The sequence below is a fragment of the Penicillium nucicola genome, assembly GCF_028828085.1.
Source record: "Penicillium nucicola strain IBT 29836 chromosome Unknown utg000002l, whole genome shotgun sequence".
Lineage (NCBI taxonomy): Eukaryota > Fungi > Ascomycota > Eurotiomycetes > Eurotiales > Aspergillaceae > Penicillium > Penicillium nucicola.
The window spans coordinates 4,338,656-4,365,025 of record NW_026643126.1 but is presented as its reverse complement, the minus strand read 5'-3'; the positions used below and the strand labels follow the sequence as shown (position 1 = coordinate 4,365,025).

Genomic DNA, 26,370 nt, shown 5'->3' with positions numbered 1-26,370 from the left:
ATTCCCCGGACTTCATTGAGCTTGTTCTCGCCTCGAGAACTTGCATACCTTCTTGGTTCTCATTGCTCATAGTATGCGCTGCATGCGCGCCTGATACATCCAACCTGAATCATGGACCTCTCACGGCAAGAGTACCCGATGCTACTGGTATGATTGACCTATGCGAGCTTGGTGGGGGACTGCCACTGTTTCATTGTGCTGACCATTGGCGATATTTCTCCTCTCTAGGCTACCCTGCACCCTAGCCAAGCTACGACTGTTCTGAGCGATCGCATCCGAGTGATTAACAAGATCAATGCGGACATCGCGGATTACCTACAGGTATGACGACTTATATGCTGATTAGATCAAATTCCTCAGATATGATCTGCCGTGGGAGAGCGACAAGATGCTGATAGGTTGGGGTTAGGAGCGACGTCGTGTGGAAGAAACATATGCCCAAGGCTTGCGGAAGCTGGCGCATCGACCGCAGCTAGACAATGGAGCTGCTCTTGGGTAAGTTAGACCTCCCTGGTGCGATTGGTAGTCATGGTTGTCCAACAAAGCATGCTAATCTTTGAAAAAGCATATTCCAGATCCCCTGGCAACGCATCATCAATGCCACTGAAACGCTCGCTGTGTCTCACGAAACGCTCGCCAACAAGATCGAGGAGGATGTCGAGCGACCGCTGAGGGAATTCAGCACCAAACACCGCGACATGCAGTCGATGCCTGGTATCCAGAGCAATCTGGCGGGGTTGGCCAAGAATGTGGAGAATGCGCAGAAGAAGGTGGACAAGGCCAGGGCCAAGGGCGTCAAAGGCGCAGACAAGCTATCCAATGAGATTGCCAATGCCGAGGAAGTGACCCAGCAGTGGGAATCGCGGGCTCCATTTGTTTTTGAGCAACTCCAGGCCGCCGATGAGAGCCGGCTCAATCATCTTCGTGATGTTTTGACGCAATTGGAGACCCATGAGGTCGACCAGGTCGAGCGCGCTCGCCAGGCTGCTGAGAGCTGTCTAAACGTCCTTCTGAATGTTGAGACTGCAGACGAGATCAAGACCTTTGCCACTAAGATGGCGGGAACGCGGGTTCCTGTCTCGCCTGTCGTTTCCCGGAGACAAACAGATCGAACGGAGACGCCCTCTGTGCCTGAACCGGGACCCGAACGGGCAGCAACTACGCCAATGGAAGCACCAGTGGCCACACCCCCAATAGAGACGCCTTTTTCACCACCTTCACGTATCCAGGATGATGCCGCGAGTCAGCGATCAGAGGAGAGACAAGCTGTTACCCAGACTCCCCCAGGTAAGTTCCAAAATGAGACCGCCCCAGTACCAAGTAAACAAGAGTTCTCACGTATCTAGCTCCTGTACCCGAGGCACAGCCGCGACACACCCCACTGGGAGGGCTGCGACGACTTGGAACTGTAATGAACAGGCGAAAGAGTGTCGTTGGACCTTCTGCTGGATCATTTGAGCGAAAGGCAGACAAAAAGCGCAGTCCATTCTCCCCCTTCAAGAGAAGTGACTCTGCTCGCGATCTTCAAATACCGGAATCCCCTCCTTCAACAGCCATTGATCGTCCAGGGACATCTTTGACTGAAAATGCCTCCTTGCGCAACTCTAGTGTAGACCACAGTGGATTTGATGCTGCACCTGGTGCTGCGGCATTTTCCGAGTCTACCAATGGGGCTGCCGCCGAGCCTAACGCTCAATTCATCAACAGCCATGTCAACCCTCCACAAGTTGATTCCGAGGGATATACGGAGCGCCCATCCACGATGGACGAGATCTCGCGTGCCCAAAACGAAGCAGCGGGTATTGAAGATTCTGGTCTGAACTTGACCATCAGAGACCAACCTATTTTCGAGGACGAGAGCCAGGCACAGCAAGCTATGAGTGAAATGGCGAACACCCTCCGATTGCAAGCTCAGCAGACGGGAGGAATCAGACGCAACGCGGGCACGATTCGCGGGCGTCGTGATGTTCGCAACACTGTGTTTGTTCCTTCACCAGGCAGCGAGCTGCCTCCAGCCCTGGGAGCGCAACAGTCCCAAGCACCAACCTCGCCAATCAGAAATGTCACATCTCCCAGCATCGCACCTAGCGTCACAGACGATCACACTGTTTCGGATTCTACTTCTGTTCGCTCCGGCCACACTATGCACGGCCCAGGAGCTTCCGTTCATCCTGACCTCTATGAGGCAGGCTTGAATGCCTCAATCATTGAAACCGTCAACGCCTGGTTCTCTGAGGGTGGTGTCACTCAGTCCTTCGTGGTTGGCGAGCTTGCTCTGGCAAACAACCCCACTCCAGGTGGTGTAGCAGAGAATGTACGCATTCGTCTTGATAACTTCCAAGTGCTCGAGAAGGTAGCAGCCAACCCAAACTTCGTTCACGGGGCCGTCAAGGAGGCCGGCGACGACAAGACAGGCGAATACGATATCCAAGTTGGCAGCATCTCCCGCCCCATGCCAACAGTGGCATTTAAGTACCAACTGCATCTGGACAATCCCTCCGCCTACTGCCCTGTTATCTTTAAGCCAAACTGGAAACTGGAAGAATTCCAGGCCAGTGCCATCATCTACTATTCAATCAACCCTTCTTTCGTCTCGGGTTCAGTCGAGCCGATTTCCCTGAAGAACGTAGTCCTCACTGTCAATCTTGACACCTCTGTCGAGGACGAAACCACCAAAACGCCACGCGAGTCAGTCGCACACGCCACCAGCGCAGCCATGTACCCCAATATTGGTGCTGTCTTCCGCCGCAAAACTTCAACCGTCACATGGAGAATCCCCGAGCTCGAAGTCAAGGCTCCTACTACACCTGGCGATGATGGCAAGTTCCTTGTCCGCTTCTCGACTTCTACCAGCTGGCCTCGGAAGGGCACCGTCGAAGCCAAGTTTGAAATGCGCACCACCGAGTCCGCCTCGAGACTGGGTATCAGCCGCGCCACCGCTGACGCAGAACCAAAGGAATCCGATCCTTTCGCTGATGAGGGTCGTGAATCATTATCTTCCTCGGTTTCGTGGCAAGATGTCCCAACAGCACGCAAGTTGATTGGCGGGAAATACGTCTCAACTTAGTGTGATCAAGCGTAGTACAGTAACTCGCTCCTGTCCGTGTATAGTTTCATCCGAGGTATGGGGGTGCTTCCTTTCTCTGTCACGCCGAATCTGGCCATCATTTGTGTTTTGTCGGGCATAAGCTCAAGAGCTTAAAAGCACAGGACGCGATCTCTTTTCTCCTTTTTTTTTCCCCCTGATTTTTGTCCTTGTCCTTCCCTTGTTTCCCCAGTTGTCTTTGCAAATAGCGATTCCCTTCTTATGATCCTTGTTTTGCGCTTTGCTCTTCTTGATACTGTTGTATGTAGCAAGGCATTCATTTACGTGTGTACTTTCATCAGTTCAGTGTGAATCCTTCGGTGAACTTTAGTTTTATTTGTGGGGTAATTTAATGGGGCATTGTTTCATGTTTAAGTCAGTACTGTAGATTTCTTGGAGTGGGGGGGGACAGGATACAATCGCGGCATGTTGTAGTCGTTGCAAAAATACGGAAATAATATTGGCAAAATGGACGAAATACAACTTAGCACATGTCACAGACGTGCCGGGGAATCACAAAAACACAGAAAACAAGAAAGATTGTGAAGGGGAAATGCCAGCCATACTTCGCATTGATCAATGAGTGAGACGGATCACATTCTAGCAGCGCGAGTAGTCTTATCATAGAAGTCCAAGGTCATCGCCGCCAGGAAACAAGGAATGTCTTTCCGTTCCTCAACCCAAAACTTGATGAGCGGCTTGATTTCCATGGCGAAGAGACTATTAGGCCCTCCGGAGATCTTCATCGTACCATTCTCGCCATCAAAGACAATAGAGTTCTCTTCTCCATTGCCCATACTACCAGGACCAGATTCCGAAGCAGCATCGCTGTCGCCGTGACGGTATGCAGAGGAGAGATGGAACATGGAAGTGACACGCACTCGGCCATTGGGAAGGAAGTCGAGCTTGAAGCCAAGGAGAGACGCAACAGCTTCGCGGAACTCGGATGACTTGGCAGTCCATATTTCCTTCAGACGGCGCATGCGCTTCTCCTTGTCTGCAACGGTACGCTCCATATCTTGCATTTCGAGCTTGATACTCTCGACAGCGCTGACTGGGACGGCCTTGGCTCCTGTACGGTCACCGCGCAGCTGTGCTAGAAGGTCTCGGTTCTCTGTCTGGAGAGTTTTAAGGGTGGTCATCTTGATCTGTTCGATCTGTGATGTCGGATTATCGCGCAATTCAAGCACGCGTGTACGAGACTTGGACTTCAGATGCTTGATCTGCGACTTGGCAGCCTCGAGCTCGCGACGAGCCAGAGTGGTAGCCTGTTCCGATTTGACCATGTGTTCCTGAAGTTTGCGGTTCTTACGAGTGAGAACGGCGACACGCTCGCTTTCGGCCTCGGGATCGGCTGGAGATAAGGGTCGCTTGACACCGCGGGCTTGAGAGTCATCTTCCTTTGGCACCTCGCGGTTAGAGAGCTCTTGGTGAATCTGCTGGATTTCAACACGATACTCGTCGAGCAACTTTTCAAGTTGAACGATATGCTCCGACTTCTTTTGATCGGACTGGGTCCCGTCCTCCTGTATGGTGTCATCTTCCGTATCGAATGTCTTCAGTTGCGCGCGCAGGTATTCAATTTCTTTGGTGGCAAGTGCACGCTGACGCTCGAGGCGAGATCGCACGCGAGCTTCTGCAGCGCCTGGGCCTGCGATAGCAGTTGCGGCTGCAATGCGGGCCTTCTCCAATTCCTGGTGTAGATCTGATTTCTCTTTTTCGAGCAACATGATCGTCTCGTCTTTCTTTTCTAATTTAGCTTCCACAGATTCAATGCGCTCGATGAGGCTTGCGTTCTCAATTTTCCCGCGGGCCAATGCTCTGACGATGGCTTCCGGCGAGTCCAACTCTGCATACTGATCATCCTCCTGCAGCAAGCTCACCCAAGTTTGTCGCTCGTCTTCAAGAGTCTGTTTCTGGATTTGGGTTGTGTTGAGTTCCGCTTCAACTCCGTCCATCAACTGAAGTTTGATCTCCAGGGCCCTCTTTTGTTCCTCAAGTACTCCGACAGTCTTGGACACCTCTCGTAGTTTCCGTAATTCCGCATTTTGGTCTCGAGTTGTCAACTCCAGCTCCCGAATATGGCTAATCTGTTCAGAGAGTTCTCTCTTCAGCACACTAAGGGCTTCGGCATCGGTTCCTACAGCCTTGAGTTGGATGTTGGCGGCTTCGAGATCGGCGACTTCAGCTTCGCGCTGGGTGAGCTTGTCTTGTGTCGATTGCTGTGCGCTCCGGGCGATTTCAAGGTCATTGTGAAACTCTTCGATGGTTTTTTGTAAAGAGGTGCGCACAGTCTCTAGCTCGTTGATCTGGTATTTGGACTGCCGTTCTTGGTCGGAAAGCTGTGATTGAGCGTCCCCAAATTGCTCCTGCAATCTCTGGTTCTCATCTTGGAGGCTTCTGATCTTTCGGTCGAATCCGGCCTTCGCATCCAAGGACTGGTCTTGTGTTTCTTTGAGTTCCTTTGCAAGTGCATCACACTTGTGAGTTGCGCGGTTGCTCGAGGTTTCCGCTGCCTATCGCGAGATGTGGTCAATTTCCGTCCAACATACAATGAACTTGTCGCAACTCACCTGAGCCTTTCGAAAGTCCGCATCTGCTTTCATCTGCAGCTCTCTTATCTCTTTCTCATGTTGGAGCCCCTGTAGTTGTTGTTCTTGTTTGAGGTTTTCCATTTCATATTTGAATGTGCTGAGTTGCACACGTAGCTCGTCCTTCTCGGCATCTGTAGCAGCAGTTAGTGCCTATTGCAATGACCCGTATGGTCCCAGTGGATCTATGCTGACCATGAACGGAATGATTCAGTTGAGCTTGAGACTCTTGAAAGCGAATCGACTGTCGCATACTCATGCGTGCATTGAACGGGGTAGGTGAGCCAAATCCCGCAATGAGCTGGGAGGCCGGTCGGTTCGGACTGCTCATCTGGTAGCGAAGGTTAGGTGTTGTACAAAGAGGAAGGAAGAGGACACCAAAGCTCACAATGGAAACAAAGCTACTGTAATCCCCACAGACTCACCTTGCCAATCTCCCATGCGTGAGGCAATACCATGGCTATCAAAGGAAAGATCGCGTCCGAAGTCGAGGGCGGCGTGGATCTTAGTCAGCAGCCAAGCTTCCCCAAAACAGCCTAGCGGCATTTTAAAAATTATTTCGATTTCGGCCTCGAATTCTCAGTCCACCACTTCTTCTGCGAATCCACTCCTCCCACCTCGGTCTCTCCTCCGTTTCAACTCAATTCTTTCCGTTTTACTTCACCACCGTCACTATGGGCAAGGATAAGGTCGAAAAGAAGGACCGCGCTGAGAAGAAGGAGAAGCGTGCGGAGAAGGACGGTGTGCACAAGGCCAAGAAGGAGAAGAAGGAAAAGAAGGACAAGACCACTCTCGTCGATGCCGTAGAGAAGGAGCTCTCCTCCCAGATGGAGGGCGTTGAGCAGACCGGTGCCGCTGTTGTCAAGGGCGAGATTGAGGTCGATGCCATGGCTGTCGACCGTCCCGTTGGCGCCGTTGTGCCCTTCGCCAACCCTCTGGTTGAGGACAAGCAGGCCAAGAAGGTTCTCAAGAGCGTCAAGAAGGGTATGTGCATTAGTCCCCAGATTTTGTCCCGACATTTTTGCGATCGTTGCACCTGCTCGATTTTTATGGGATCTTTCTGGGATCTTCGGCGAATCATTCAGGCCTGCGGATTTCATTGTTGCGCGAGATCATTTCTATCTCGAGAATATGTGTGCTGACTTGCTATCTAGCTGCCGTCAACAAGTCTCTCAAGCGTGGTGTCAAGGAAGTCGTCAAGGCTCTCCGCAAGTCCGCCATTCCTCCTGCCAACGCTCCCGTCGGTACTCCCAGCGGTGTTGTCGTTCTCGCTGCTGACATCTCCCCCATGGATGTCATCTCCCACATTCCCGTTCTCTGCGAGGACCACGGTATCCCCTACGTCTTCGTCACTTCCCGCGCCGAGCTCGGTGCCTCTGCCGCTACCAAGCGCCCCACCAGTGTGGTCATGGTTACCCCCAAGGCTTCTGGCAAGAGCAAGAAGGAAGATGATGAGGAGTTCACCAAGGTGTTCGAGGAGCTCGCTACCTTGACCCAGAAGGAGTGCAAGAAGGTCCAGGTCTAAAAATGTGCTTTGACTTGTTCCTTTTTCCTTTTTCGTTATTTGCTCCATCCCACACTTTACTGGTAGTGGGTTCTCTGGTTGTACAGGTTTCTGATACTGTCTGGTAAGACAGTGCATGTCTTTTGGGGTCCGGCCTATGGGTATCTTTCTGTATTTGCTCTTTGTACTGCAACTCGGCGTTATTTCAATGGTGTATGAAAAAAGGCAAGAATTCCAATGAGATATCACCAACCTCATCAGACTTTTGAATCCAAGTAGACTGAAGGTAGAGATGATTTGGTTCTGGGTAATCCATTCCGACTATGGCCGTTAAGTAATGTGCCCAAAATAATTGCATGGCCCATGCCGCGCTGCGTTCGAGTGCATCGTCTCGAATAGTCTGATGTCATGGACTCTAGGGGACTAGAAATCAGGCAAGAAGAAGCATCTTATTACTGCGATCCGCAGATGGCTCTGAACATCCCCGAACCATGAAAATTGTAACTTGACAGTCGTTACTTATCTATAGAGATGACTAGAAATATTTCCTAGTGCAATTTAGTCAATCACATGGCAAATGAGAATCTGCAAGATGTGTTAATAGTTTGTGGGTCTACCAGTTGAAGTATATATATGTTGGCATGCAAGTGTGGAACAACCCCTGTCTTCTCGTAGGATATTTTTCTTATAAAAGAGATCCATGAGGACAAAGGCTGAGCTTATAGCTCATTTTCTACAGAGTCAATTTGTTTCTATAGACCTTAGTCCATGATATACGGTATACTGATGCTTATGCTTATGGAACGGCCAGAGGTATCAAAATTGAACACCCTCAATCCTCCGTCCCAGACAAAAAGAGCCGAGCGAGATTAGCCTTGCATAGTGGGATAGACTATTTAAACCATGGCGCTATCATTCCAGCAAAATGTGACCAATCCCTGCACCCCTCGATCTTCAGGTCAAACAAGGGATGAAGTGCATACTTAGAACGCGACAGCCATCAAGCCGAGCCAATCACCGAAGCCAGAGCCCTGGATAAATCTGATCCAAAGCCCTCGGATCCTTTAGCATTTGCCTAGATTTCAGGCACTTGAGAATGGATTTGCCGGTTGGTTCCTTGTGTTCAGGGCACGCCCTTGCGATCTCCCCTGTGCTTTAAGCATATAAGAAACTGACATTCTCTCTCCTGCTATGCTGTGATATTCCCTCTTTCTGTGACCAATATTCAATCGAACACAATCCACTCCTTTTGTATCCGGTGCGACATAATGCATCGCCCTTCGTTTTTAGCACTAGTCGCTCTTTTTTTGGCTGTTACTCAATCGGCCACATCTTATCCGATCTTCACTGATAGATCGGGCGAAGCAAATCAATTGGAAGAAACCAAGGCTCCTGGATTATGGCAATCGGTTGGAAAAGAAGGACTTGATTTATTACCTGAGCCGCCAAAGACCAAATATAGCCTGGTGAGTCGCAGCCTGAACACACTGTTCCCCAATCTTCCATCACGTATGAAGATACTGATATCGCCTTCAAATATAGATCCCATCATGGTCAAACAACCGAAATGGGCAAACATCCCAGCGAGGGCCTGCCCATCCACATCCATATCAAACCTCCCCAGTCCTCGTTCCGGCAACACTGGATATACTGTCCGAACAAATGCATAAACATTACAACAGTCACCTCAAAGACAAGCAAGAGCATAAATCAAAGTACATGAGTGCAGCCGAACAAAGACAAAACCACTATAGCGAACTCTTGAGCTATCTACACGCCAAAAACGCCCTGAACAAAGACCCCAACCACTCCACACCTGCATCGTTCTCTCTCGCATCTTCAGCAGGTCACTCCGTTTCCTTTTTCTCGTACCGCCTCTCATGGCCGGCTCTGGGATCTAGCACCACAAACATGCCCCGATATCCACTCCCGGGTATTTTTACAACGGTAATCGTTCTTCTGGCAATGGTTTGGATTGCAATCTTCACAATTGGGTTGGTTGAATTGGCAAACTTTGTCTGGGAACGAAGAAAAGAGGCGGAAGAAGCCCAGGAAGAGGAAGATTATGAGCATGGCGAGGAAGGAAGTGTGCGCTTGAACAGCTTGAAGTCGGTGCCGTTCACAGTTGTTTTTCCATCGAATAGACTCAGATCCATTTCAGAAAGAGAAGAGGAGGAGTATCCGGTAGCCGTCTTTAGTGATGCCGATTTGAGTGCTGTCACTGATGCAGATCATCTCCTGATCTGAAAGTTGTATGCCAGTCAATCTACAGTTGTCGTAATGTATATGCACCCAAGTTTATATCTACTTTTAATTGATATATCTTTCACTAAAAAGTGCTGAAGAATGAAGTGTGCTTTATGTGATCACATTGAGTTCTATTGTACATGAATAATCATGCGCTAGAGAGATTATCATAACATCGGCCCCAGGCCGAGCTCCAAAATCAAATACGCTCGCTTGCTATTTCCAAACAAAAAGACATTTTGGACCGTCATCAAATCATAAGTTAAGCGCGCTGATCACGCTCCAAGGCCGAGTAAGGAGTCTGGCCTTCAGCAACCTTCTGGCGGGGGCCGTTGGAAGAAGTGTCATTGTTGCTGCGCTGGAACTTATTCAAGGCCTCACGACCAGGGTCCTGATCGGTACCAATCTCAGAGTTGAAGCTGGCGTTCTTAGCATCGTTGGAGTGGAAGCCTCCCTCTTTGATGTTGCGGCCATCAGGTTTGGGGTGCTGGATGTCGCCGGTAACGTCATTGACGTAGGAAGGGGCCTGTCCAGCATTGTACTGGCTGCGGCCACTGCCGCTGGCGGCAGAGTACTCGCCAGCGTTGATGCCCATCTCGTGCTTGGCCGCGGAGGGACCACCAACGTAGCCAGAGCCATGGGTGCCGGGGAAGTTACCCTGGCCACCGAGGGCCTCGGGGTACTTCTGCTGGTCCTCGCGGTTCTCGCGGAGACCGCCCACGGGGACTGAGGGGAGGGTCGTAGCGGCGGATGTGTCGGTGTTGTTCACAGTGGACTTGGAGCCTGAGACGCCCATGGGCTCGGCGCCACGGTTCTGAGAAAAGGCACCGCCCTGGCGGACAGAGTCGGCGGCCAGAGAGTCATTTGTGATGGGGCCAGCAGGCTCTCCAATGGGGTTCTGAGTGGCTTCAGGGTCATTGGTAACCTTGGTGCTGCGGGCGCCGTGAGGAAGAGGAGTGCCTTGGAGATCCATGATGAGATGAAGGTAAAAATATAAATTGATATAAGGAAGATTGAAATGTGTTGTTAATTTAGAAAAGAGTTCTTTTCGAATAGACTGAATAGTTGATGAAGGAAACAGTTGGTGGTGAGGGTCGGACTATATAGGCAAGCGATTTCCTATGACCGAATTGCAACCGGTAGTATCTGAAGCCCTTGGAAGCATATCGATAGATGGTATCAAAGTACCGTGATGTCATCTTTACGCTGTTGATGTAGTGTTGGCTTGCGATCCCAGATCCCCCAGTGTAGTCACGTCAAGCATTCTGGCTCAGGAAGCTATAAATCCTCTGAATGGCGGTTTGAGATGCCGACACCAGACCAAAGTGGAGCAGAGGACCCCCACTGATGTACCTGTGCCTCTGAAAGGCAGGGAACTGGAGGTCCACTGGAGACCGGATTGGACTGAGATTATATCAAGGAGGCAAAATTGACGTCAGGTCTAGACTCGAGGTGCAAACGGTGCAAACATTCTTATTTTCACGTCGAGGTGTGTATCCTGATGCAATTGACAAGTTGAGAGCATGATATTTTGGCTATGAATGCATTTGTGTTTGACTTCATCAGTTCTATCGTTAACGAAATTAGATCCGGCATGTGCAGCGATATGGTTCTTGAAGACTCAGACCCTGCCGATCTATAAAATCGCTCGTCGGGTCGGCACGGTTCATTGGTTTGGTCGGAGCACGCGACCTTTACTACAATTTAGAGTGATAAAATTTACGATATCTTTACTGAGAGCTGATTGGGTTGGAAGTTAAGTTTTGATTCTCGTTCACTCGCTCATGACTTATCAAAAATGACTATCATACACATAATAAAATTCATCACTCATAAAACTCATTTTAACGGGTCGTAGCATCGGAAGGGAGGTTGTTCAGTCCCTCAACACCCTGGCGACCAACTTTGTCTCCCGGGGCAGTGGTTTTGTGAAGCTGCTCCCCATCAATGCGGGCGCTACTGCCAGCAGTGGCACCCTCACGGAGACCGCTCTGGTCTGGAGGGAACTCAAAACGGCCAGAGCCAACAGCGGTGGTACGCTGGTCAAGAGAGTTCCAGTCACTGGCCACAGGGGGCTGATCAGGCAAGGGCAAATTGGCCTTGGTCTTCTCGATTTCGGCGGGCTTGTTGGTGTTCTGGTCAATGACAGACTGGAAGACTTGTTAATGATGTGACTTTCAAACGGGACAATCAAGAAAACTCACCTTCAACTGAGAAATGTCAGAGTCGCCAGGGAGATTGCCGCCATGAGACTGGGCAACCTTCGACTCCGCCTTGCGGATGTCCTGGCCAGTGGTGTGGTAGGTAGCGTCAGACATTATGATACGAAATGCGCGGTTGTGTGTAGAAGATTTTGTGTAGAACGGTAGTAAGGTAGTGAGTGTTTGAATAAAAAGATTAACTGAAGGGAAGGCCAAAAGGATTTATATAAGGAGCTTTGCCAATGGCAAATCTGGGTGACGTTGATGTTATGACGACACCCAGGCAAGGCCGATATACCATCCCCACCGAAACCAGCCAGTTTACTGTTCCATCCTGAAATTTCAGATCTTGCCAGGGATCTGAGGCTGGCAAAAAAAAAGGGCAATGGGTCTCGGCCTAGCGTCATAGGGAGGGGCCGAGGTGGCAAGTGGCTGCATCTGATCTGGTTCTCTGATATCAAAGGGAAATGGTCAGCATAAGTTACCCACTATGTTCATTGTCGATGCAATAACCCGGTTGGATAGGGAAAATTTCAGTGTTAGGCTTTGTCTGCTGCTAGTACAGTACATGCACATATCTATGACCTCTTGGAATATATTGATCAAAGAGATGATATACAATACTGTAGAGGGTGTACTCTATAGATTCACCCTAGTTTTGAGCATATGTAAATAGTCACATAGACAAGTCTGAGATCTATATGCAATTGGACCATTTCCACCACGATAATCCCATGTCCACACCCTTGGAATCTTCCCATTGAAGCTCAACTCCAAAGGCAGAAGATGTCGGCGTCCGAAAGAGGCTTAACGAGTATGCACCCGCCACCGCCTTCCCATTACACTGGGCAGAAAATGTTTCTTATCGAAGCCTCAGAACAAGACCGGTTGAAACCTGGTGAATCTGGTCATTGTGTTCTTCTGAGAATCTCCTTCGTCTTTACACAGACTATTCAAGATGCCTCGAGATCCGCTGATCGGACTGGTGGGCAAGGTCCGTCGTTACCCATCCATCGCACTATCACCCCACTGACCGAGGGGCATACAGCCGTCAAGTGGAAAGTCTACAACATTGAACAGTCTGACCGACGCGACTTCCAAAGTTGGTGAGTTGGCTTGTTGCATGGATCTTTTGCGACCAAAGCTAACGTTTTTGCCCTGACAGGAAACTTTCCGTACGTGCGCTTCGGCTGCAAGCATCCCCCGCCTTATCGAAGTTATTCGCAGCTCTGTTGACACCTTAAAGCTTCACAACCATTGACCCCCAGCGAGCCATTGGATATCTCCAGATCGATTGCCCATGCGTGCGACACAATGTTTCCGATCGGTGCCAGCCCAACTATGGTGGTTGTCACGAAGGCCGACGCTCAGTGCCCATTGAGCTGCTAGACGTCGCTGGCCTTGTACCCGGTGCGCATCAGGGTCGCGGACTGGGCAACAAGTTCCTGGACGATTTGCGTCATGCCGATGCTCTGATTCACGTAGTGGATGTGAGTGGAACCACTGATGCCGAAGGTTAGTGGGATGAGTTTGGACATGAGGCAGGGTCGTGTTGTTGATTAAATCATACAGGCAAGGCAACGCGAGGATATGATCCGTCAGTGGATATTGAGTGGCTAAGATCAGAGGTCGTGCGTTGGGTGCAAGGAAACTTGATGGAGAAGTGGTATGTTTACATTGCGAAGGGGATCAAGAAGTGTTATTGATACAATGTCCAGGGGGTCAATTAAGCGAAGACATGTTGCGATCAGTAAGTGAGCCCTCTGATGAGCTTGTCCAACGAACCGGATCTGACATTTCACAGAGTCAAACGCTGTGGACACATTACAAAAGCAGTTCGCTGGTTACGGAAGTACCTCACAGACCGTTGCGCGGTGTCTCGACAGGACTGGCATTAAAGAGCCCTTGGAAGAGTGGTCCGATGAAACAGTAGAGGTTGTAGTTAATGCGTTCATTGACGAGAAGTTCCCTACGGTCTTTGCCTTGAACAAGATCGACCATCCCGATGCAGACAAGGTATGAAAACCCGGGTGGATTACATGTTATCATACTGACATGGACCTATAGAACATCAGCAAAATTGCCAAGATGCAAGATCCCGAAAGCATTGTGCTTTGCTCTGCTATATCTGAAGTCTTCCTCCGAAGACTGGCAAAGCAGGAGTATATCAGATACGTCGAAGGGAGTGAGTTTGTGGATACACGAGAAGATTTGATCGAAATGGGTGAGCCGGATGGTGGTGGTCTCAAAGAAATGGACGAGAAATTGAAAACGTATGTTCAGCCCGACATGAACACATTCACATATGCTGACCCCCGAATAGCCGGGTTGAGAACCTCAAAGATATGGTTCTTTACCGATTTGGATCTACCGGAGTTGTCCAGTGTCTTTCTCGAGCAGCACAGCTCCTGGGTCTTGTACCCGTGTTCCCGGTTCGAAACGTTCAAACATTCAGCTCTGGAAACGGAACAGCTGTGTTCCGTGATTGTGTTCTAGTCAAGAAGTATGTGACTCTGTCGAAGCCTATAGATCCTCATTAACAACTTGTAGAAACAGTACAGTTGGCGATGTTGCCCGCAAAGTGATGGGTGATGTGCCAATCAATTACGTCGAAGGAGTGGGCGGAACGCGAGTCTCCGAGGATGACATTGTTGCTGTAGGGAAACACGACGTAAGTGAGGTGATATCAGCGAAAGCAAACTCTTGACTAACCGCCATTGCAGATTCTCTCATTCAAGGTCGGTCGATAGACTATCCAAATATGTACAGCCTCCAGGAGATAACAATAGGAATGGAAATGTCTTATGATTGCCTCTCATATTTCTCAATTGAACTGAAAAATAAACTGTCAAATACACGAACAGGCTAGAAACTGGTGAATTGGGGTTCAATGTCCTTTCTAAAAATCGGACAGCGGTCAGCAATATGAACCTACACCACCTGGACAGGCCTGGAGTGATTGATGCTTACCTGCGCTCGCTCATCGTTCATTCCAATAATCGGCTCTGGGGCGTTGGGATGTTCCTCTTTGGCCTTCTTCCCTTGCTTGCTTCCGCCTCTTTCAGTCATTCCTTGGGATTTGGTGTCATCCGCAACACCTTCGTTTAACCTTCTCTCGTTCATACCAGAGAGGGATGCAGAAGATGGTATATCTGCAGTATCACCGCTCTTCGCTCGTCTAACCGCATGTTCGTCGGTCGAGCTTCCTTTCCAGTCTTTCTTCAGAGAGTATTGTCGGATGTTCGATGTACGAAGAATTGGCAAAGCTGACTGTAGCGGTTGAATCAGCCGGGTTGACCGTGTAACAAGTCTCAGAGTCATTCTGAATATATGTGTGTAGAAGATGCAGGCCCAATCCAACATTCCAACTATATGCATCGTTATGACGTCCTGCGGCAAACCCATTTGGGGAAGGGCTTAGGGCCTGCCTTATCGATAAGACGTGTTCGTCACTTTCCTTTCTTCTCCAACAACATGCGGCGTGAATATCTGCCGATCGAAACCCTACCAGCTTGGCAGTGCCTGAATGGCATTGTCGCGAAAGGCGTCGCGTTTCAGAAGCTCGGATCCAGCGAGTATGGTACAGACAAAGGCAGCGCGATCGTCGCGACTGAAGCCAAGTCCAGCGATGAGAACGATGCAACGCCTGAGATCCTGCTCCAAATTCCCTCCGATCTGTTTCTGTCCCTAGAGACAGTCCACAACTATGCAAAATCCGACCGGTATCTACGCGATGTATTGGAAGCACTCGGTGATTTCGGAAGAGTAAGAGCCACTTTACCCGGAGTTCACAGGACTCCCTATTCACAGCCGACACTTAATTAAAATATACAGACAGCCAGAGGAGCTATAATGATATTCCTTCTGGTTCAGCTATCACATACCAGCCCCGATCTTCGCGACAAACACGAACATGTTGGCGTCTCCAACCCATGGACCGAATACATCAAGTTCCTACCTCCAACATTCCCCTTACCTACGTTTTACACGACGGAAGAGCAGGAGCTACTTCGGGGAACCTCCCTTGCTGAAGCCTTGGATGCCAAGCTGATGTCTCTCGAGCGGGAGTTTCAGAATCTCCGTCAGGCCACGGAGGATATCAAGTGGTGTCAGCAGAGCTGGTGGGACGAGGAGAATGGCTCGTTAACGATCCAGGATTGGAAATATGTTGATGCGGCGTATCGGTCGCGCATGTTGGATATCCCCGGCAGTGGACTTGCGATGGTACCTTGCATTGATATGGCCAACCACGTGTGCGGGGAGAGTGTGAAGGCGCTGTATGATGCAGACTCAGATGGGAATGCAGTTCTTCAGTTGCGTTGGGGCAAGCACCTACAACCTGGAGAGGAAGTGACCATCTCGTGAGTTTTCCACATGTTTCACTTGAATGTTAACTTAGGATGGCTGATACTGCATTGTAGATATGGAGATGAAAAGCCCGCTTCTGAAATGATCTTCTCCTATGGTTTCCTAGACAGCGCTACGACTGAGACACGAGAGATTTGTCTTCACGTAGACATGCCGGAAGATGACCCTCTCAGCGTCGCGAAAAAGATATTCTGCCAACAGAATAGCGGGGTTCGAATTACAGCCCAGGAATCTGAAGAGGAACCGATTACATGGGAAAGCAGCCTTGTGTGGATAGCCTGTGTGAACGAAGAAGACGGACTGAATTTTGGTCTCGCACAGACAACTGACGGCGGCAGAGAACTCGAAACAAGGTGGAAAGGCGAAAAGATCCAATCACCCGACCACCTCCGAGAACTTCTTGCCGCTGATCCCTTATGGGAAATCATCCAGCTTCGGGCTGTGGTGCTGCTTCTTGAGCGACTCGAGACTCAGCTCTCTCTTCTACAAGAAATAGAGGAAGTAATCGCTAATCTCCGTGAGAATGAAGAGGCTCTGACCTTGTTCTTTCGACCAGAGATCTTTGACTTGATCATTCGGTTCCGAGTCCTCGAGGCCGATCTACTAGAGAAAGCGGTTGAAGAACTTATCAAACAGGTAAGTGGTCTCATGCGCCCAGCGTCTCCAGCTGGAGCTTCTCGTTCACGGTTAACAATCACCAGCGCACCGAGTTACTGGGATCTGCCAGTGTTGCGGCATATTTTAGCCCGCAAACGGGAGTGGCAGAGGAAGCCGAGGACTTTTCCTGAACGCCCAGATTGAGGGATTGCATTACATGTACATCCACGGTTTGGAGGGCGCCTAATTTAGTCTGCATCTGTATCAAGCCAGGGGTCCCCCTAAAGAGTCACGTATCCACCTAAGTCTATTCGATGAGACGCCACACCATAAACACTAGCTTTCAAATTGTATCCCGGAAAGAGAGGGTCCAACTATGACGCTTAGACTGTACAGTACGGACGTAGCCCGCACAATACACGTCCAACCACCAAGATTTGATCTGCAGGGTCAGAAATGGAACATGCGGACGTTGGATCTCCGCTGGACCGGGATCAGCAAGTCATGGATCTGAGCGTATAATCGGTAGATATCGGCAGAGGCAAGTGAACAAGACCAGAAGAAATCCAATATTTGGGCATTAGCGGGGAAGATCCTCACCTTACCATGGGTTTATACCCTTCGCGGTTCTCTCGGCCCAAACTCGCTTGGGGGCGATCCAAACCCCCTTTTTCTTGGGTGATGGGCTATGATAGGTGCATCTTGGCTTCCCCGGTTCCCGTTCACGGCGGTTGCCACAACGAATTTGGGGTTTGAGTTCGAAGATTTGGGTTGGAAGTCTGGGGATGAGTTCAAGATGACTTCAGAGATGTTCAGTTTCACTTCCCTGTGCCATTTCTATCCTGTTCTCGTACTGAGTTGTAAGACCGAGGATCAGACCTGAATCCCCCCTATACCCGAGCCGCATGGCAGTACAAAAGTACTCCAGTGTTCCAAGTATACAATACGGTCACGGGTGTGTCAGAGCCAAGTAAGAGGGCGATTACGGAGTACGCAGAGCCCAGCCAAGTGAAGTCAAAATAGAGCGAGTTTGCTACGATTCATCGACAACTTCATTGGATCCCCCGTGTCCCCCCGGTCCTCCACCTGACTCAGCAAACCCCCCCCCCCCAATCCATTTACCTTAGATCTCCTCTCTCTTTGCCTCTAACTTGACTCTCCTACATCTTATATCACCTTGAATTACGCTTTCTTGATCTTTCCTTAGTTTCTTGGGCCTTACGAAATAGCTGTACGACTTTGGCCTATGTGCCACACTGCCTCAACATGCCTGGTATCTTGCCCATGAAAGTGATCAAGGTCGGCGGCACTGGCACGCAGAGCCGCATCGCGCAAGCCTGCGACCGTTGTCGCAGTAAAAAGATCCGTTGCGATGGTGTTCGCCCCTGCTGCTCACAATGCGCCAACGTCGGGTTCGAGTGTCGAACCAGCGACAAGCTCAGCCGCCGAGCCTTCCCCCGTGGATATACCGAGTCGCTTGAAGAACGAGTCCGGAGTCTGGAGACGGAAGTGAAGGATCTGAAAGATTTACTGGATGAAAAGGACGAAAAGATAGACGTTTTGTCCAGGATACATTCGTTTTCGCCTGCGTCGCAACGGGCGGCATCGATGCGGTCTCCCTCGGCAGCCGCAACCCCCAAAGAAAGTCCGTCAGAATTGTCAGAGGCTGTCATTCATGTGAAGCGATCGTTGAAGCGCCCATCCCCGCAATCACAGAACCCGTATACGGGCCTTTCGAGCACTCAGGGATTCGCCGGTATGTGCCTTGCCACGAGATGACCGAGGTGAGACTGATGGAGCTGACCAAATGGCGCAGATGTATTCACCGACAGGCTAGTCAGCCAGGGAAAGTCTGCAACTAAGATTCCCACCGTGGCGCTGACCGCGTTATGTACCTCGGTATCTCGGGGCAAGCCTAGCCAAGCCGTGAAAACACCGCCCCGCTTGGTCTCGGATCAACTGATCAATATCTTCTTCCAAGAGTGGGCTCCGTTGTACCCGGTTGTACATCGCCCGACTATCCTGAAGGCCTATGAACAGTATCTCAGCAATGCCCAGTCCCTTCAGCGCGATACCCATGCCATGGCTCAACTGAATCTGATCTTCGGTATTGCAGCGCTTTCTTCAATTGTGAGTTCTGTTGGTATGGATATCGCATTTGAATATGTGCTGACTTTCGTAGTCGAGAACCAACCAAGATCCGACATTCTTCGAAGAAAATTGGTCAAATACGCTTGACTCATTCTCAGGCGAGAGTTCTATGTCAAGCTTGCAGTGCTTTGTTCTTGGTCAGATTTACTGCATGACCAAGGGCGATTATCGTACTCTGCTTCGCTACCGTGCTCTCGGTGTGGATATTTGCCACCAGCTGAGCCTGCACGATAATCTAGAGACCTCGAATAACCCACTTGAGGATGAGACTTGTAAGAAGGTCTTTTGGTCTCAATATGTTCTTGATCGGTATGACATGCGCTTGAAAGTCATGACACTCTGCTGACTTGTGAAAGTTTCTGCTCCGCTCTCACTGGAATGCCCGTTCTCTTGCGCGAGGACGACATCCAAGCCGAGTACCCGGTCGATGTGGACGACGAGAATGTCACCGAGACTGGGTTCCTGCCAACTCTTCCCGGTGAGTCGACCCGTATATCTAGTGCCATTGCCCTATTCGGCGCTTCTAGAATCCTGAACAAGGCCTTGGAGAATGTATTCTCTTCCAAGTCTGAATACAATGTCTCCGTCTCGAAGATGCGCTCGGTTGTAGGACAGTTGGATGATTGGTTGCAAAATCTCCCCGCCCATCTCCGTCTCGAGTTCAGCCAGGATAAACCTAGCACCAACGTCACTAGCAGCCGTTCCCCTCTCCTTGTAAGTTAAGTTCCGACTTCTTTCCGCCAACAATACTGACCTCATATAGTCTCTTGTCTATTATTTCATCAGATCTTTAATCCACCGCCCGGCCGTGTGTTTTTCGGATGATAGTATTCGTTCTCCGTCTGTTCTTGCACTTTCAGATTCAGCCAAGCACATTATTCAGATTCTTGAACTTCTCGACGAAAGATGTCTTTGTCTCTCTTTCAGCATCAACCGCAAAGAGCTGGTGTTTTTCTCTGGACTGGGGCTTCTTTGGCAAATGCTTGGCGTGAAGCGCGACAGCAAACTCGCCAAAGAGACCCAAAAGATGCTCGGTGCCGCTCAGAGACAACTTCAGTCTGGGTACACTGCGGCAGCTGCTGAGTTTAGCGCCCTATCATGCACCTTAGTTTCACTGGACGATGGCAGACAACCACCCAGTCATACAGCTTCCAATGAAATGGTTGCGCCGACACATAAACCACACAAGTCTCCCAAAAAGCATTTGCAGGCTCTGAAATCGCGCCTTACAAACGCCGTTCGCGACCAGCCTAAGCAAGACTCACCCCAAGGCTCCCGACGAAACACCATCTCGGGCGCAACTCCACCACTGGCCGCCCAATCCCTTCGCTCGCCTAGTTGGAGCAGCCTTCCTCCTGCACAGCACGATCATCTTACCTCGCAATACGACCACTCTCCTCTAGATCTCGCCTCAAATGCACCAATGAAGTACGAACATTATCGTTCATTGTCTTGCTCAACGCCCTCCGACCCAGCCACCAGCGCCATCACCATGGCTGACTGGGAATATGTACTGAGCGATATGGACCGCGGATACTCCAACATCTTCACAGGAATTTACGGCGGCAAAGACTGCGGCGAAGACTCAGGTCCCTTCGCGTCGATTACAGCAGAATGCAGTCGCAAACCTATGGAAGGCCCGATAGCCATCCCAGCACCGAGCGAACTTCAGAATCTGTCCCCTGAGTCTTGGTCAGCTAGCAGTGGTGAATTCGCTGCTGCCCCAGAACACACCACGCAGAGCGTGCTCAGTTATTCAGGTGAGAGCATGGGAAGTATGGATGATACCCTAGCCCCATATACAGACGCCAAGGGCTATCCAGAGGACATCCATACACTAGATCCATTCAACGCCTTCGCCATTCCCGGCGAAGACCGAACCGATGACGGATTTGATGAGTTTTCACTGGTAAATGGATGGGACCGACGGCTGGCCGTTTGAATGGGTGTCTTAGTCAAGTGTTATATGCAAAGGGGTTTACGAAGGATTTCAGGATTTGTTTTAATGATACCTGCGGCGTTCAATCTTTGATTTCTGTGTATCTATTTGCCTTTTTCTCTCTTTGGAAATATTTGCTGTTGATAACGCTGTGGCTGGCATGTCTGGTATATCGTCTGTAATATGGCGAGGATACCTAAGTATTGCCTAAGACTCGCGATATGATAATGAATTTGATGACTTCAATCTTAAAAGCAGTTAGTAGCGACTCGAGTCCTTTCTAGATACCGTTCAGTTTGAGTATGATTAACTGCTCTGATTCCGGCCCTGCCGTTTGCCAATCTGGTCAAATTTTATCAATTGACCAAAAATGAAAGGGCTATGTGTGGGCGTGCAGTGTTTGAAGCTTGACGTCGACTGTCTTAGAACAAGTAAATGAAATATGTGTAGCCTATTTATCCACTTAATTCACCGTATATCATCATCTCATATTTACACAAGGTACAGCAAAAGTCAAGTCTTGGATCCCAAACGTGAAACCCTACATCGCTCCGAAGGCTTCCATACGAAATAGCAGCGCCTTCATAGTATAGTACAAAGAAAGTAGTATTAAAGATAGATATAGACACCCATGGATGCTATTAGAGAATGGTATCACAAAGCAGAATGATCATGTATCCAAGTCAAGTAGCTTATAGAAGCTCATTGCTTTCGCAAACTGGAGTTCTCATAGTGCACATCAAACTTCTGAGTAACACTAATACCATAAGGTCCGACATTAGAAGCCAAACGCTGCTCCTCCGAACTAACAGACTCAACATCTGCATTGACCAATTTGGACTCGGAGTCGTTACCAACTTGAACGGTATGTGTCTTTCTGTCAAGTGCGTCCATGCTGTAAGTCCCATTGTTCCCTGACTTCGGCCCAAGACGGTTAAAGGTTCTTTCGGATGAATTGCCATACTTGCGATCAGCGGATGATCCCATCGCAGGTGCGAAGGCTGCGATGATGGTTTTAAAGAATGGCATGTTGGCACAGATAATTGCTAGTTGCGGTTCTAGCACGGTCCAGAGGATAGGATCAAGGAGGGTATATGTTGGATCGTTGAAGTCCAGTTTCGTGATTGAGATGAGACGAAGGACACTGATGACGGAGATGCTAGAAGCAATAGATCATTAGCACTGGCGGCAGCTGAAAAAGCAGTACGTTGAACTCACACAACACCAACACCAAACACGGAGGTTAGGCCGATCTTCTTATGAACATTGAGCTTCAATTTCCACACATGAGGCAGAGGTAAAGCGATAACCATCAAATCAGTGACCACGTTCATCACACCAGCGACCATGAAAGCAGCCGGGCGATTACCGCAGGTCCCCTTGACGGTGACGTCCCAATTGTGGGTGAACGGCCGACAGAGCAGGAAGGCTTCGAGAATGATACTGGTAACCCAGGCCCAGACAATAAATAGAGAGATCATCACTGCGACATTGAAGCTGCGTTTGGCTCCGAAGATGCGAACAAAGAAGAGAGCGATTGAGGTCTTTACTAGGCCTAGAGAAGTGCCGTAGATGATCTCTACCGAGAGAAGGGACTATTTGGGTCAGGGATGCTCACGAGAAAGAAGAAATGGTGTTTGGGGTATACCTTGAGGGTAATAACGAGTGCTGCCGGGTCGATATCTGCTCTATGCCGGCCCATACCTCCATAAATTGCCACTGAGACTCTGTTAGAACAGCGTTTGGGGAGAGAAAACAGAGAATCCGTACTGATATAAAGCAGAGCCAACGCGCCGTACATCAAGATCTATGCTAGTGTGAGAAACGTCGATCGCTTCAAACGAAGAAGACAACATACCACACCAGTCAAAAGAAGATACTCGGACAATCCAGGTCTCAACCCTTTCAAATGCATAGCATATAGACGCAACACAGTCGAAAGGGTCGCCAAGACCCCAAACACCGCGGCAGCGATGAGAGGGCCCTGAATCGACGATTGACTCACGTTGTACTTGACCGTCATGATAGCCACATTCCCAGATAATCACATCGGACTCTTACAAGCGCCGGGAATCTACTTATATAAACAACGACCAACACCTGGGGTGCAGGACAAGAATTCCAGCGTGCAGATGAACCAAGTCGATCCACTTGTCTCGTATTCACATAGCGTGCCCATCTGTGACAATGGATGCAACAGGGTCTGTGAGCCTATGGCAATGCCCAAATCTGCGATTTTTGACTAGTGCCCGCGCTGGTCTGACATTTCTCCACAAAGTAACCTTTTTAGAATGCGATTTGATCGTACCCGAAGTTCTCGTACAAAATGATGGCCGACCTCGGCCTCGTTCCGCAATTTATAGTTGGCCATGGTTCGGGTGGCGTTTTCCAGGAAATTCCCCTGAGAGTGAAGATGGGAACCATGATGGTAGAATTAGGTATTGATTCCGTCAGAGAACACAACTAGCCGACTGTTCCATAATTCAGATCTCTTTCAACGTCTCATAATTAATCCAGGGGCATGGAATGCGGTGTTGGGTCAAATGGGGGCCAAGGAAATGAGTGCCCGCTGCTAACTGAGCGATCTAGATCGCAGGCCCACAGGGTTAATAGGGTAAAATCACCACAAAATCAATCTCTGTGACTAACTTCCTCGCCCCGTTAGGTCAAAGCAAAACAGTCAAGAGACTAGGAACCGCTTTGATAGGTGTCAAGCTGTCGCGGAGAAGATTTCCATGTTCACAGACCTACATCACGGACCTTTCACGGACTGTTCGTCTATTGTGAATGCTACTCAACGGTTGATCATGATGAGACTATATATAGGGGTGATGCAAATGCCGTAAAGTGGCTTTTTTTAAGATTCATGCAGGGGAGGTTCGTTGAGACACTCTACCCCTGAAGGATCAAAGCGTGTGGGTAGTGTGGATGGTGCGCATGGCTACGAGGCGTACCATGGCATTATGGTTCGTGCTATACAAAAGAAGGCTGGTTTGAACTTTGCCTCGATCCGGAACTCTCTAGCTACACGATGTTTGCTAAAGAAGTAGGGAATTTCCTCTTGGCATGTCTCTCTATGTCTCTCTATACTGTGCAGTCCTTATATTTCAGTATGCTTTCTGCTTCTGTTTCAGCCCGCTCTAGTCAGTATGAACAGGAACACATTGGAGTATAGATTGTGTTCAAAATAGAGGTATTATGAAACAAATCTAGCTTTCCCGCTCAACGTGTGGGCGATCACTGAATTTGGACAATGGTAAGTAAGTTCAGTATCCACGGGCCAGCCCTTCGACAAACTGAGTAAATAGTAACCATCCAATGACATTCATTTGGCCGCAGATACTGTAATTCGCCGGTAATTTAAATTTGGGAACGGTACCGCCGAATCTTTCTTAGGTCGCATACCAAGGTTGACGGCCTAAGGCCGACTGTGATCTCGGACATATCGTAACGTTGGTTTTGATAGAGAAGCAATTATCAATATACGATGGATATATATACTGTACTACTGGGATCTTACCAGTGAAAGAACTCGAATACTTCAGATGATTAAGATATAGAAGATGACTATGAAATGCTTGGAAAGCAAACATGGTAAGAAAATGAAGAAAACGCCCAAAGACAAATAAGATTAAGGTACGACCGAGCCTTCAACCAATCACAATCTCGCCTGCCTTGGAGCCGCTGTGTCAGCGGATGATCACCCGATTTGAGCATTCTGATTGGCCAAACGCCGAAGTAAACAGCTGGGAGACACGGAGAGTAACGATTACATGGGAACGCTCACGTTAACACATATATCATCTGTCTTCCCTGGTTCTCTCCTGTCATGAACCAAAAGTCGAGGATGAAGCCCTTCCCAGGAATGAAGCCTGGCTTTTTGCCGGCCATCACTGTGACATTCGTCTTGCTGCAGCTCTTGTTCCTGCTGAACATGTGCTATATTCATGCAACCCAGTTCCGAAGTCTCACCCGCTACCACAACTTCAAGGTCCTGTATGTCGACTACGATGGCGGCGTCATCGGGAAATCAGTGTCAGATGCGTACCATGATCTTCATGGAGACGGCTTTCCTACGGTGCATCAAGTCGCCCCCAGAGAGTATCCACAGCCAGGCCAGATTCAAGACGCGGTGTGTCGAGGAGAATACTGGGGTGCAATTTATGCCAAGTCAGATGGATCAGCGAACTTGACATCTGCATTGAAGTCTGGTGCTTCCACGCCAACTTCACTCGCCTATGTCTGGAATGAAGCGAGATACCCAGTCTTTTCTCAGTCAATCATCTACGTCAGCCTTTTGACGCTGGTTCAAACCACACGGTCAGCATACTACAGCAACAATGGATCTGCAGTGGTGGCCATAGCCAACTTGTCTACACCAGCCATACTCAAAGCATTCACCGATCCCATCCAAGCCGAGCAAATCAACATCAAAAAGACAGACGAGGGCGCAAGGGTGTTCTACAACACAATCTCCATGGCAATGCCCATAATACAACAATTCTTTTACATGCTAGCCTTGAACGGAATCGGATTCGTCTTCGACGCATTCACCATACTCTCCTGGAAAACCAACGCCCTCCTCCGCATGTCAATCTCCATACTCTATACCTTTATCGCAGCCCTCTGCATGACAGGTTATATCTGGGCATATCGAGAAACCTGGCCGCAAACTGGCAGCCATTTTGCCTTGACATGGATGATTCTGTGGCTACTCATGCATATCAACTTCCTTTTCTTCGACATCACCACCGCCTTCGTCGAGATCCAATGGGTGCCATTCGTCGTCTTGACATGGGTAATCTTCAATGTCGCCAGCACGATCACGCCATTCGAGATGAGTCCCGCCTTTTTACGCTGGGGATACGCGCTTCCTTCTCACGAGGCATATCAGGTTCTGATGCAGATTTGGTCCGGGGGATGCAACAATCGGTTGTATCAGGCTCTTCCTATTATGTTCTCGTGGTGGATTTTAGGACTTCCCACCGCTGTGTTTGCGATGTATTATCGTTGCAAGAAGGCTGTGGCAAAGGTTGAGATTTCCAATCGTGAGATTCATGAAAGGGATACAACTGAGAACCAGACCGTGACGGAGATCGATGGCTCTGATCGTGAATGGCAGGGACAGAAGAATAGGGCTGGGGCTCTTCCTGTACGACAGTTGGATTGAAATGGGACATTTTACTAGTTTGTGGCACATGTATGAAGAGGAAAGAGAGTAACTCGAAGGATGTTCTGGTCGGTTTTAGTAGCTTTAATTCGATGAAGTGGTTTTTTGTCTCCAATCATTGATATTAGTCCATGTGATGGACCAGGATAATATTTATACATTAGCATCTAAGAGAATGAGAGATATTCCTCCCTGCTGCCTGCTACTTTCCTTCTGTAGGTTTGAGGTCGTGCATTGTATATATTCCTGCCTGAGGCAAGAATCTCTGCCTTGGTGCCTCAGATGTCACGTCTTGGCCTTCATCTTTCGGCATCCAGCGCTTCCCACCATCGCATGATACCGAGGTGATGAAAGACCATAAGCAATGCCCACGAATTGGCGGAATCGCCGGGAAAGTTATCCTCAAGCGAGGCCCAAACCAGAGACATTGATCGACCGGTCATCAATGGTCGGGGGCGAAAACCAAGCATTGTGGCTGTGGCATTGGCTGCCACCGATTTCATCACTCAAAGAGCAG

General features: G+C 49.4%; 12 protein-coding genes across 12 annotated transcripts; 7 read left to right on the top strand and 5 right to left on the bottom strand.

Annotated features, from left to right (window-relative positions):
• Positions 1-111: 111 nt before the first annotated feature.
• Positions 112-3,067, top strand: N7511_003433 (uncharacterized protein; the record flags this gene model as incomplete). The annotated part of the gene is made up of 5 exons (XM_057125858.1): positions 112-147; positions 229-321; positions 410-495; positions 566-1,287; positions 1,347-3,067. The coding sequence occupies 5 exons, from the start codon at positions 112-114 to the stop codon at positions 3,065-3,067; spliced, it is 2,658 nt and encodes an 885-aa protein (XP_056988017.1).
• Positions 3,068-3,678: 611 nt separating this feature from the next.
• Positions 3,679-6,134, bottom strand: N7511_003432 (coiled-coil domain-containing protein MAD1; the record flags this gene model as incomplete). Its single annotated transcript, XM_057125857.1, has 4 exons — positions 3,679-5,601; positions 5,659-5,810; positions 5,872-6,007; positions 6,102-6,134. 4 exons carry the CDS (start codon positions 6,132-6,134, stop codon positions 3,679-3,681), a joined length of 2,244 nt encoding a protein of 747 aa, XP_056988016.1.
• Positions 6,135-6,350: 216 nt separating this feature from the next.
• N7511_003431 (uncharacterized protein) lies at positions 6,351-7,201 on the top strand (the record flags this gene model as incomplete). Its single annotated transcript, XM_057125856.1, has 2 exons — positions 6,351-6,660; positions 6,831-7,201. The coding sequence occupies 2 exons, from the start codon at positions 6,351-6,353 to the stop codon at positions 7,199-7,201; spliced, it is 681 nt and encodes a 226-aa protein (XP_056988015.1).
• Positions 7,202-8,448: 1,247 nt separating this feature from the next.
• On the top strand, positions 8,449-9,427 carry N7511_003430 (uncharacterized protein; the record flags this gene model as incomplete). The annotated part of the gene is made up of 2 exons (XM_057125855.1): positions 8,449-8,646; positions 8,723-9,427. 2 exons carry the CDS (start codon positions 8,449-8,451, stop codon positions 9,425-9,427), a joined length of 903 nt encoding a protein of 300 aa, XP_056988014.1.
• Positions 9,428-9,689: 262 nt separating this feature from the next.
• On the bottom strand, positions 9,690-10,400 carry N7511_003429 (uncharacterized protein; the record flags this gene model as incomplete). Its single annotated transcript, XM_057125854.1, has 1 exon — positions 9,690-10,400. The coding sequence occupies one exon, from the start codon at positions 10,398-10,400 to the stop codon at positions 9,690-9,692; it is 711 nt and encodes a 236-aa protein (XP_056988013.1).
• Positions 10,401-11,271: 871 nt separating this feature from the next.
• Positions 11,272-11,745, bottom strand: N7511_003428 (uncharacterized protein; the record flags this gene model as incomplete). Its single annotated transcript, XM_057125853.1, has 2 exons — positions 11,272-11,577; positions 11,632-11,745. The coding sequence occupies 2 exons, from the start codon at positions 11,743-11,745 to the stop codon at positions 11,272-11,274; spliced, it is 420 nt and encodes a 139-aa protein (XP_056988012.1).
• A 669-nt stretch (positions 11,746-12,414) lies between these two features.
• N7511_003427 (Ygr210 GTPase family protein) lies at positions 12,415-14,378 on the top strand (the record flags this gene model as incomplete). The annotated part of the gene is made up of 9 exons (XM_057125852.1): positions 12,415-12,734; positions 12,875-13,143; positions 13,201-13,294; positions 13,347-13,378; positions 13,433-13,644; positions 13,696-13,901; positions 13,952-14,131; positions 14,179-14,299; positions 14,352-14,378. The coding sequence occupies 9 exons, from the start codon at positions 12,415-12,417 to the stop codon at positions 14,376-14,378; spliced, it is 1,461 nt and encodes a 486-aa protein (XP_056988011.1).
• A 74-nt stretch (positions 14,379-14,452) lies between these two features.
• Positions 14,453-14,949, bottom strand: N7511_003426 (uncharacterized protein; the record flags this gene model as incomplete). The annotated part of the gene is made up of 2 exons (XM_057125851.1): positions 14,453-14,461; positions 14,599-14,949. 2 exons carry the CDS (start codon positions 14,947-14,949, stop codon positions 14,453-14,455), a joined length of 360 nt encoding a protein of 119 aa, XP_056988010.1.
• Positions 14,950-15,000: 51 nt separating this feature from the next.
• N7511_003425 (SET domain-containing protein) lies at positions 15,001-16,784 on the top strand (the record flags this gene model as incomplete). Its single annotated transcript, XM_057125850.1, has 4 exons — positions 15,001-15,393; positions 15,463-15,989; positions 16,050-16,632; positions 16,698-16,784. The coding sequence occupies 4 exons, from the start codon at positions 15,001-15,003 to the stop codon at positions 16,782-16,784; spliced, it is 1,590 nt and encodes a 529-aa protein (XP_056988009.1).
• Positions 16,785-17,859: 1,075 nt separating this feature from the next.
• On the top strand, positions 17,860-20,686 carry facB (C6 transcription factor FacB/Cat8; the record flags this gene model as incomplete). Its single annotated transcript, XM_057125849.1, has 5 exons — positions 17,860-18,349; positions 18,410-18,723; positions 18,776-19,053; positions 19,101-19,458; positions 19,508-20,686. 5 exons carry the CDS (start codon positions 17,860-17,862, stop codon positions 20,684-20,686), a joined length of 2,619 nt encoding a protein of 872 aa, XP_056988008.1.
• A 699-nt stretch (positions 20,687-21,385) lies between these two features.
• Positions 21,386-22,484, bottom strand: N7511_003423 (uncharacterized protein; the record flags this gene model as incomplete). The annotated part of the gene is made up of 4 exons (XM_057125848.1): positions 21,386-21,842; positions 21,902-22,278; positions 22,332-22,402; positions 22,454-22,484. The coding sequence occupies 4 exons, from the start codon at positions 22,482-22,484 to the stop codon at positions 21,386-21,388; spliced, it is 936 nt and encodes a 311-aa protein (XP_056988007.1).
• A 2,046-nt stretch (positions 22,485-24,530) lies between these two features.
• N7511_003422 (SNG1 family protein) lies at positions 24,531-25,853 on the top strand (the record flags this gene model as incomplete). The annotated part of the gene is made up of 1 exon (XM_057125847.1): positions 24,531-25,853. The coding sequence occupies one exon, from the start codon at positions 24,531-24,533 to the stop codon at positions 25,851-25,853; it is 1,323 nt and encodes a 440-aa protein (XP_056988006.1).
• Positions 25,854-26,370: the final 517 nt, after the last annotated feature.